General features: G+C 38.5%; 1 protein-coding gene across 1 annotated transcript; it reads right to left on the bottom strand.

Annotated features, from left to right (window-relative positions):
• Positions 1-712: 712 nt before the first annotated feature.
• On the bottom strand, positions 713-4,948 carry LOC109143073 (uncharacterized). The gene is made up of 10 exons (XM_019279045.2): positions 4,756-4,948; positions 4,562-4,636; positions 4,138-4,259; positions 3,950-4,010; positions 3,721-3,864; positions 3,185-3,274; positions 2,216-2,365; positions 1,866-1,916; positions 1,376-1,570; positions 713-1,110 (listed from the first exon to the last, which is right to left on the bottom strand). The coding sequence occupies exons 2-10, from the start codon at positions 4,626-4,628 to the stop codon at positions 833-835; spliced, it is 1,158 nt and encodes a 385-aa protein (XP_019134590.2). The 5' UTR covers positions 4,629-4,636; positions 4,756-4,948; the 3' UTR covers positions 713-832.
• Positions 4,949-11,012: the final 6,064 nt, after the last annotated feature.

Raw genomic sequence — 11,012 nt, 5'->3', positions numbered from 1 at the left:
TTATTATTATTATTAGAATTATTATTATTAGTAGTAGTAGTATTAAGTAATTAATTACATAGTCAAAGTAAATTCTTTCAATATGTAAGTTGAAAATATATATGAGCTAGGTTCCTGTGTTTGGTCATATTTATGATGCCATCAAAATATATAACATATACTAATTAAAAAAGGACCACAGACAATATGATTACCCCACATTTGTAATTTATTGAACATATGTATATTAATCATCACCCTGACAGCATTACTTTACACTAAGGTACCGCAATAATGCACACTCATGGCATGCAATATCTTCTGCCCTAGGTAAATCCTATGGCTAGTTACTGGGCTTTATGAACTTTGCACTCTTTAATCATTTAGTGTTTATTCATGTCTTAATATATACAACAAGGAATGAAAGTATTTGCCTCATTAGCAAGACATTAAAAAATCATAAAATTACAAAGATTAAACAGTAGCACAGCAGTGAAGGCTGTATGGACTTAACAACACCAGCTTGCTTATTTCCTTGTTTTCATCACAAAGCACAAATCCATTGCACACTATCAAGAGTATAGAGACCTGGTGTGTTGGTAGCTGCTAGGGAGCTGAACACAGCATATCTGATTGTAGGAATTGTGTTTTATTTGAAAGAGAAATCTGTATTCTATTTATTTAGAATTAACATGAATACCAAGGAGGATGAAATAACCTTTTACACAATCAATTAAAAGTCTAAATCAATCAGTTTTGCTGCTTTATTTTTGCTGTTGATGATCCATGACACATTGTTTTACATGTGATGTGAACTCACAGAATACTATCATCACCAATACAAACACTCTACCTACCAAAACTTAGAGAATATGCTGCGACCACTTTCAACACCTGCACCCTGGGCATTTCCACTGGTATCTATTGGAGTGCTGAGCTGCAGTAATTTCTGTTTTATTTCAGAGGCAGCAGCATTATTTTGTTCACATGTGAGTAAACCCTTACTGGTATCATGGTAAAAAACGTTGACATACAACACAACTTGGTGCTGTTTATCATGCGGCATTCTGAGAGACTTAGACTTGGCCTCACGTTCGTGGTGCATCACTACCAGAATGACAGGTTTATCATCTGTGGACACAAAAAGAAAGTCAGATCGAGATAGGGAGGATGGAAAATTGTAGTTTAAAACAAGGTAACAGTATCCTGATTTATAGATTTTTAACAATATTGTAATTGTAAATTCCAAAATATTATGTTTTACCAATAGATCAATAACTTTGAAGTTATTTCATAAAGAACCTTGTATTTCCCCAGAGCACAGAGTGAGAGTTGAAGCTAAAAACCAAATTGCAAACTAATTATTTGCAATTACCATTTCCAATCTTTCCCTTACCTTTAACATGACCCAAGGCTGCTTCAACATCTGTCCCAACCCGTGAACTGACTGGACAGAAGAGAATAGTGATCTGGTGGTTCAACTGGTTTTCGACAAACTGAACCTGGTTCAGAGCTGGATCCGTCAGCACTTTGTTCATCAGCTGTTTATCGGCATCAAAGGTTTTACCACTGACAACCACCTGGTACGCCACTGTGGTTATAGAAAGAAAAAGAAACCATCACAGATTTGTACAATCACAAGAGCTGAATGAATCAAACAACAGAATAAAAAGATTCTTTAAAATATTCTTGACATGTAGTTACTAAAAATCCAAAGGAAAAAAAAACGTGACTCTTGCTCATTAGTTCCACTCTCATCACACTGAAATAGATTGAGTGCAACATGCAAAGTGCAAAACTTTGCGTACTATAACAGAGCCAAAAGGCTCATGAGGGAACAACCACCTAATTTTTAACTGCTGACTGTCTAATTATCATACACTCACCTTTCCTCTGATATTTCCTTTCCGGTGAATTTGAAAAGGAGTAACGACTTCCTAATGAAAAAGACATCATTCACTGTGAATTACTTTTATCAATCTATATCAGTCAACAAAGTCTATAGTAAGAAAACATATTTTTTAATTTGTTCAGAAAAGGTCTGGCATACATGGTCACTAAACATTTGAAGCTCAAATCTTTCCGGATCTTACTAGTGCAAAAGGGAGCTTTTCTTTCAGCTATAATGTGATCTAAAATGACACCAGATTCAGTCAGACAAATGCAGTTCTCAACCACATAAAGTCCATTAAAGAGGCTGCTGTTAAACATTAACAAATAAAAAAGTTAGATTTACTTTGAGGTTCTTGTGGAGGGCCACCAGTTTGGTAATTATAGGTCATCACATGACCTTGGGCACCTGAGGTTGATTCCTGACATTGTCCTTGGTTGTATGTCATCCCCTCACTCCCTCTACTGTAATTCCTGTTCATCTCTTCAGCTGGCACTGTCCAAAGCAGCAGAAAAAAGACATAGGACATGTTTGGTACAATGGCATAATACAAGTATTGTAAATTGATTAACTTAACACGTATATGTAAGACATTCCTAAATACATTAGTGAGGGAATTTTCTATTCCAGCATCTCACATATGGGGGTTAGACATATGTCTTGAGGTCACTGTATGAAAGTGTTAAATCTTAGATTGTCTATAGCTCCTTGAGATACAGAGCAGCTGTATGTCTCAGTTTAGGAAAGCAGGTGCCATTCAGATCATTACTATGGTAACCAAGGTTAGAGGATAAGACTGTGTCACTCCCTTGACACAACAAATAGGTACATAACGCAGAAACCAGTCAGATAACAATGTCAGACTACAGTTACGACATATTTCCTTGTTTGTAGACTAATGACCATTTGGCAAATACCTTACACTGTAAATGCATTGAGCATGACCATTTATGGACGTATAGTAGTTGTGTCACTGTCCTGAAAGCATATAGAGCCAGGGAGGACAGCTTCTTCAGAATTGAGACAGGATCATGTCATGACAAGTGTATTGATAAATCCTCCGTTCTACTTGATCAAGCTTCAATAAACATTTGAGCAGAAGACATCTTGGACTCCTGTGCACTTTTTCTTCACTCAACTGACAACTGATGAATACAATTCACCACAACAATAAAGAAGAGACAGAATTGGTGCAGGGTGGACAGACATCTACTCTGAAACCAGAAGGCCACAGTCAGATCAAAAGGATTTCCTGTCCATCTCTCCAGCTATCACTGTCCAATAAAGCAAAATGAAGAAGAAAGTGCGACTCACCTTGTGCTCTTTGCAGACAGTCAGCAGTTTGTCGATTGCAGTTCACCATTGAACCACGGGTGTCTGAGGAACTTGCGCCTAGCATAGAACCTGTTAGGTACAATAACATAATACAATTACTGACTTCAAATATTATAAATTGATTAACTTAACATCTATATGTAAGACAATGTAGTTGAATATGGTGGAAAGTTCTGGGAAAAACAAATAGTAGTTGTAGAAAATTGGTCCACAAAATTTTCCCCACCCTTCACTCAAAATGTTCCCTCTAGGAGGCATTTGCCATGAAAGTCAAGAGGGAGATTGTTTGTGAATAGTGAAAGATATATTAGTTTGGCATTTGCTGCCTCATTGTTGTTGAGTGTATTTCGCTAAGTATCTTGGTTTGTCAAAGTGTACAGACACATAATAGGTAAAAGTAAAGGCTATACACAACAGCTACCACAGCTTCCCATGATAATAATGATATTTTTTAAAAATGTTTCTTGTGCACTTAAAATATAATGACAAAACAAAAACAAAAACTGCATTGGGACCTTTTTCATGTTCTTGATCATTGCTCCTTCCTTCCAGAAGATCAATATGAGCATCAATGAAACCCTGGACTTGATTCAGCTGGGTCTTCAGGTCCTTTAGAATAACCAGGTAATCAGCCATCACTCCATTACCAGTCTGAGCAGCTGTATGGAGAGAATAGTCCAAACACAATTTAAAACAGCCATCTCATATGAAATTGAAAGTAGTTCCTGCTAAGGCTGTACATACCCCCGAAAACGTCATGTGGGATGAAAGCTTTCAGTTCATTTATGAGCGCATGAACTGGCTTCTGAAACAGAAATATTCTGTTAGAGAAAAATCCTAACAGATCATTTGACTTCCTCTCAGTTTAAGATGTTTATCTCGATTTAAACATCTTTCTACTGAGTCCTAGACATTTCAACTTGTTAGCTCACCGGTTTGTTTATTATTTCAAAGATTGTCCTTCTCTGTTTGAGTTTGCCCGCTCCAGGAAATAGCTCGTGCAGCTCTTCTCGAGTCAGTGACCGGATCTCTGAGTCAGTGTGTAGCCCAGCATCTGCAACAACAGGTGTGGTTTTGGGAAAATTGGGTTGATAATAACAGCAAGATTGAAATGCATCATGGTCATCGTGTTTATAGTGCCGCTGTCCTATCTCTACCCATGTCAGCTTTGTGACAATGTATTTTCCAAGAGAAAAGATTTAATCCTTCAGTTTATCAGAAAAAAAGTCAAATACAAAATCACCAAATTTGATGGTATGTGGTTTTGACAGGACAGGAAAGGTATGAAAACCGAAAACATCTTATCTGTTGTCTGGTATTATCTGGTATCCTGCAATGTCTGGTAAAGCCACCTACTTTGTAATACACTGGCTGCTCCTTTTAGGTCTGGGTTGGCCTTTAGTTTGTTCAATAAATCTGACATGACTTCACCTGTAGACAAAGAAGTCACACAAACAGAAAAAGACAGATTTATCATGCGGATTTAAATGTATATTTGCACATATATGAGACAATAAGTGAAGAGGGAGAAAGGAAAGTGAAAGACAAACCTTTGAAGCGATCAACTACCACGACAGATGATTGAATTCAGCTGTTTGATGTAAAGAAGCTGCAGCAGCTCTTTGCACAACTTAGCCGTCAATTATTGAACCGAATTAAAATAACTTCAGGCCGTATGTCTGCTGTGCGTATGTAGATATGTCCACCGTTATCGTTTACAGTTAACAGAAAGTGAAAGTTAAAAAAGGGGGGCTGTGACGTGGAGGACGCTTCAAGCTCTCATTGGTCGCTGCAGCAGCGTGATTGGCACATCTGCAGTCCCGCCCTGTTCAATAATAAAAAAAAAAACTCTGTTGATATGCACTGTAAAATTAGATTTATCTAACCTGTTTCATAAGATGGCATAAATGCATTTACTGACACTTAAATGATTTTAAACAGAGATCCTCATTTTGACTCATGATGAAATCTCAAATTGACTAGTACTTATTAAACATGTCATGAAAGTGTGAAGAGGAAGAAAGTGTGACTCACCTTGTGCTCCTTGTGGACAGTCAGCAGTTTGGCCATAGCAGAACATTATCGGACAAACAGTGTCTGAGGCACATTATTCAAAATATTATAAATCAGTTAACTTAAAACTTATCTGTAGGACATTCCTGAATGCATAATGAATAGACTAAATTGGTGCAAGGTGGACAGACATTTCAGTGAGGGATTGAGTCTTACAGCCTCTGGAGACAAGCTGTGTTTGAGCCTGAATTTTCTGGACTTAATGCTCCGCAGCAATCATCTTCCTGATGTAGATGTCTCCAATTGAAGGAACACTGCTGCAGGTGATCTTCTGGGCAGCTTTCACTACCCTCTGCAGCACCTTCCTCTCAGCAGCAGAACTGTTCCCATACCAGGATGATGGAAAAGGTAAAAAGTAGAATCTCCACAACACACTTGTAGAAAGCCTCCGGAAGAAATAAAGGCGTTGGTGGGTCTTCTTCAAGATGTTGGAGGTGTTTATGGTCTACTTCAAGAAATGTGGACCCCAAGATACTTGAAGCTGTGCACCACTTCCACAGCTGCTCCAATGATGAAGTAGTCCAGCTTCTTCCTTTTCTCCACATTAAGGAAGAGATTATTCTCTAAACTCAGATTCACATCACTGTTTTATGAGGAAACCACTCATTTTGTCTATTTGTTTATCTCCCTGCGTGGTTCAGTCCAGTTCCTTTGACCTTCAGGCTGCTGCTAATTGAAGCTTTGCTTTGTCATTATAGATTCCTCCAGCTGTGCGTCACAGCCTAAAGGTAGCATCATGTTTCAGCAGTCTGGTCATGTACAGTATATAGCAGAGCCAGCAGGGTGCAGCACTGTACAGCTTTTATTACCACAATGCAACAAATACATGTGATTCAGTGTCACATTACAGTTTTTTTCCATTTGCTTAAACACAATTTTGCAAACTAGGCTGATTTTATGAAAATACTGACACAATTCACCAAACCACACACCCAAACTGCAAAACACCTCATATATCACACAAAATGAAGCACTACAACCAAAATCAAAGTTTTGCACCAGATGGCACACACTTCATTCGTATTCGTAGATTTTTGTCTAACCAACTACACACTGTTGGGCATAATGGAAAGCACTCTCATCTTTAGTATGCTTTGCCATAATTAACACAGTTCAAACTGTAGAGGATTCTTCAGATTGTTCACATGCACAGAAATATTTGCAGATACACACATGTGCTATTGAAATATTTATTTTATTTATTTATTTATTTTACCAAACAAGTCAGTGCAACATATGCACAGCAGATATATTTACATTGGAGTGAACTAAAATATGCTCACAAAACAGTAAGCTGAAAAAATAAATACATAAAAAAATAAAGAGGAAAGCAAAATAATTTGACAAAACTACTCTAGATCTACTATCAGGTCAGTAAACTTTCTGCTGGGTTTAAAGGGTTAAAGAGGATGCATGTGTGCATGATAAAAGTTCAGCTTTTATGTGTATCATGATTAGAAATCATTAAAAAGAAACACAATTTTGATTAGATCATAACATTACATTCCTCAGAATATGTTAACATGTTTGTGTCCATAACTGTAAGATCAAAATCAAGAACTTCCACATCAGTTTCCTGTGATGCTGTGAACTATAGCTGCTGTTAGCTAATGTTAGATCAACTTGTTAGCCGGGCTGCCCGGACTGTGAAGCGAGTGTGAGTGTTAGTATACCTCAGGCGTTTTGGACCACTGTGATAATGAGGTTTTCAGTGCGGGGAACGCTGATGGGGAGCAGAGCTGGTGACCGGCAGAACCGGAGCTGGGCAGGCAGACAAGGTAACCGGGCTCAGCAGCCTCTATGGACATAATGGCAGAGGCAAAAAGACCAAAGGGGATATCAATGGAGGAAGCTAAGAAGAGAAAAGGAGAGAGTGACCGAGCTAGAAGCTGCCGGACAAGAGTAAATCTAGGACTGACTTTTAGTCGATGGTGAGAGCATCGTAATATGAAATGTTCAAAGACAGAAGCCGAGCTGGGCTGTTGGACTAGAAGTTAACCGGCTGCTATGCTGCTAACATTATAAAGATGATGAGAGGATGCAAGTATGAATGACTGAAGCTCACCTCACCTTATGTGTAGACCAGAGTCAGCACTGATGACATTGACCTTTCATTATATTTTGTCAGTATAGCTTAACATGTAAGATGACTGCATGATCAAAATCTTCTGAACTTCCATGATTCACAGTAAACTATGCGATCAGAAAGCCACAATCAGACATTATTTCTACTGTTGCATTAACTTTAATAAATAAAGCAGAAAGATTTCTCATGTGTGTAACAAAGTTACAATGTCAGCACAGCACCTTGCCTCTCAGACACTCTTTGTTGTGTGTGTTTTTATCTGCTTCTCTCTTGCTTGTCTGCAGGTTTGTACAGCTGAAACCTTGGGACTTGTGACACTAACATGTTACTTCAGTTCTCCCTTCAGATGAGCTGTTGTTTTTGCAGTTTTCTTTAAAGAAAAAAAGTGTGTGTGTGTGTTTGTCTGTTGTATCCAATGTCATTCAGCGGTGTGTCTGCAGGTGCTGGAGTCTCATCTTGAAGGTCTGTTGGAAGACACCGTCAGTAGGTGAAGTGTTTTTCTCTCCTGTGTCAGACTTGCTGCAGGGGGCGAGACGGCTCCTGGTGGCTCTGCTTAGTCTCCGTCATGTATGATGGTGGAATAAAAGACAGTTTTGTACGGATCTGACTGTGTAACATAACACTGTTGGTGTAATGACATGCAGGGACTGTTGGAGACAGGGAAAATGTGTCACTACATCTTCAGCAGCTTAAGAGAGGCAGCTGAAATGGTTTTAATGTTAGATTAAGTCTTTTGAAGCCTCTTCAGCTGCATCTTTGAACAGAACACACACATTAATTATGTCAATAGAAGGATTAAAGCTTCATCTGCAGCATATTCAGCTAAGGTGTTTGGTCTTTTTTTTTTTTTTTTATAACTTGGTTCAGTAGCCTTCACTATTTTTTGCAAGCAGTGGCAAACCTTGGCCAGAAGATGGTAATCAGGTATCAGAAGTCCATCTGTTTGATTCAGCAAATGCAGGACTTACTAGAGAAGTTTCAGGGGCTGATTTGGCCTGAAGCCTAACTTTCATATCATGCCAACTCAGTGCAGTGCATCAGCAGATTTAAGGATGGAGCCAGTTAACACAAACAGATGTCTCAGTTTTACTTGCTGCTCTCATTTTAGGACTATCAAGATCATATCAAACGTGTCTGAGTCTGAGAACAGTGAGTAATAATCTATTTATAGAGCTCTTTTCAAAACAAAAACGCTTTTCTATGAAAAAGAAGCCAGAAACAAACAAAGAAATCAAGCCAGCAGGATGGTAACAAACATAAGAACAGCAAAACAGTGATAAGGAAAAAAAAATCAATTTAAATAAGATTATCTAATTAAGAGAGAGGTAAACTAATCGAAAATTTAAAAGCACTTTTCCAAACCCAAAGGCAGCAAATTAAACAACAAATAAGTAAATCAGATTCAACAAACTCCAGTAATGCAATATAAAGTAAGTAAAAATGAATAAAATGACAATTTGTGTCAAATAAAACAAAACCTATAAGCTCACTGACAAAAGTATTTAGTTTTAAGAAGAGATTTAATCCTTCTTGAGCAGATAAAAGACCTCAAACTGATGTCACACAACATTAAATGTCAGGAACATGCAGCCATGAAGAGCTTTGAATATCAACTGTTAAACTGGAGGCCAGTGTGAGCAGACAAACAGCTGTGTTGTGGTCACACATCTTTGTTTAAAAGGTTTAAAGCGAGACAGCCGACTTCTGTGCACTCTGTAATCAATCAATAGATTTTTTTGTACAGACAGGTAAAAAGGCTGGTGCCATAATCAAAGCGTGAGGAGATAAAAGCATGTAAAAATGAGCTCTGTGTGTTTGAAACTTTAAACAGATCAAACTTTTTTTTTTGGAAATATTTCAAAGATTTGCGAAGCTTTATGGTCCGCTGCTCAAAACTTTAATTGCTACAAACACCAAGACGTATGATCTCCTCTTCTTTTTGAGCTGAGCTCTAGGAACATCCAGTCAGACACTGGTTGTATATATTATATCCTCTGCCTGCATCGTTTACTGTGAAGAGTCGTTGTTTGATGCCGCAACACAAAGGTGAATACAAAGCAAACTGACACCGGCAGAAATGTTTGTGTATGAGCTTAGAATTTGACTGTATGAACAGAAATATCAGGCTCTTGTTTAGTTTGGATCTAGTCAGGATAACAGGATTATATATATACTGTGTGCACTTCACTTAGTCAACAGGAGTGAACTGAAAATGGAAAATAAAGTAACAGGCGTGGATGTTTGTTTTTTTCTGACAGTCCTCGATACAGGCAATACTTCCAGTCTTTTGGCAACACCTACTGTGCTGACAAAGGTGGAGCAGACAAATGTTGTTGTTGTGGGAGGTGGAACTGAGTTGTAAGACAATAAAACAGCAGCAACTAAAGGAATATGGGATAAAATGGACTAGTTATTGAACCGTACCCCCTAGACGTGACCCCCTAGATAGATAGATAGATAGATAGATAGATAGATAGATAGATAGAGAAATGAAATGTGTGCATATATGCATTGGTGCTTTGGTATGAATGGCAGCCAGATAAGAAAAGATGAGGCGACGCTGTGAAACAGAGACCCAATGATGCAACTCACGCTCCTTCACACCGGGAGTCTGATCTCTCCCTCTTAACACGCTCAATTATCGCAAAATGTGATTTTTCTTCATCTCAACACAAGCAACATGTTAAATTAAAAGTCAGGGCTTTGTAGACACACAGACACACACACACACACACACACTCACTCACACACACTTGCGCTCAGTAACAGACATTGCCCTCAGTTATTATGCATTCATAAATCAAAAGGTTGTGACGGGAATTAATCTAAAACGATGGTGAGTGTAAGTCACCGGATGCAAATATGACAGCTTTATTAGAAAACTAGATTGCTTGAATTTGTCTGAATTAATGTGACACTTTTTTTGATTAAACAGCAACCACCCCACACATACACATACACAGACACACACACACATACACACACCCTCCCTTCGCTTACTGAGTTGGGGTTGAAGGGGGGAGATGAAATAGGCAACAGCAGAAAAATAGAGGCGCCTCATTCTCTGTTTTCTGCAGCAATACTTTTAAATTATGTTAAACTATGTTTATATAGAATCAGCAAGGCTTCCTGTCTGAATAAATCCAGAAAATCCACAGAAAACACAAAACTCTTCAGTATTTATCGTACCTTCTCTCTCCTCTGTCTCATTCTCTCTCTCTTTCTTTGTTCCACCCATTCCCTTTGGTGCTCGCTCACCCTGCAGCGCCTTCTCTCAACACAAGTTAAGAGAAACACTCTTTCCTTTCTCTTTATTAAAGTCACCAGGAAAGGGCAGAAAAGAAAGATTTCTTTTTTTTGGGGATGAAGAGTTAAATGACTTCAGACGTACCTGTCAGGTCCGTTTTCTCTCTCATACAAATAAATCAACCCTCGTCGAGACGCATGTGTGTAAAATATGAGAGGCAGGCGGCGAGGAGGATCAGAAGGGGAAGGTGATGTAAGTCAGAGGTGATGTGATATATTTATTGAGGAGACAGGTTTTTTGGGTTACGATGGAAAATAGGGAGTGACTCTGCTGATCTGTGTGGAGTAAAGTTATTCCACCTTTAGAGAGGGAAAGGGAGGAAGGGGAGGAGGAGGAGGAGG

The sequence above is a fragment of the Larimichthys crocea genome, chromosome XI (genome assembly GCF_000972845.2).
Source record: "Larimichthys crocea isolate SSNF chromosome XI, L_crocea_2.0, whole genome shotgun sequence".
NCBI classification, from domain to species: Eukaryota; Metazoa; Chordata; class Actinopteri; family Sciaenidae; genus Larimichthys; species Larimichthys crocea.
This window is presented reverse-complemented; position numbering and strand designations above follow the sequence as displayed.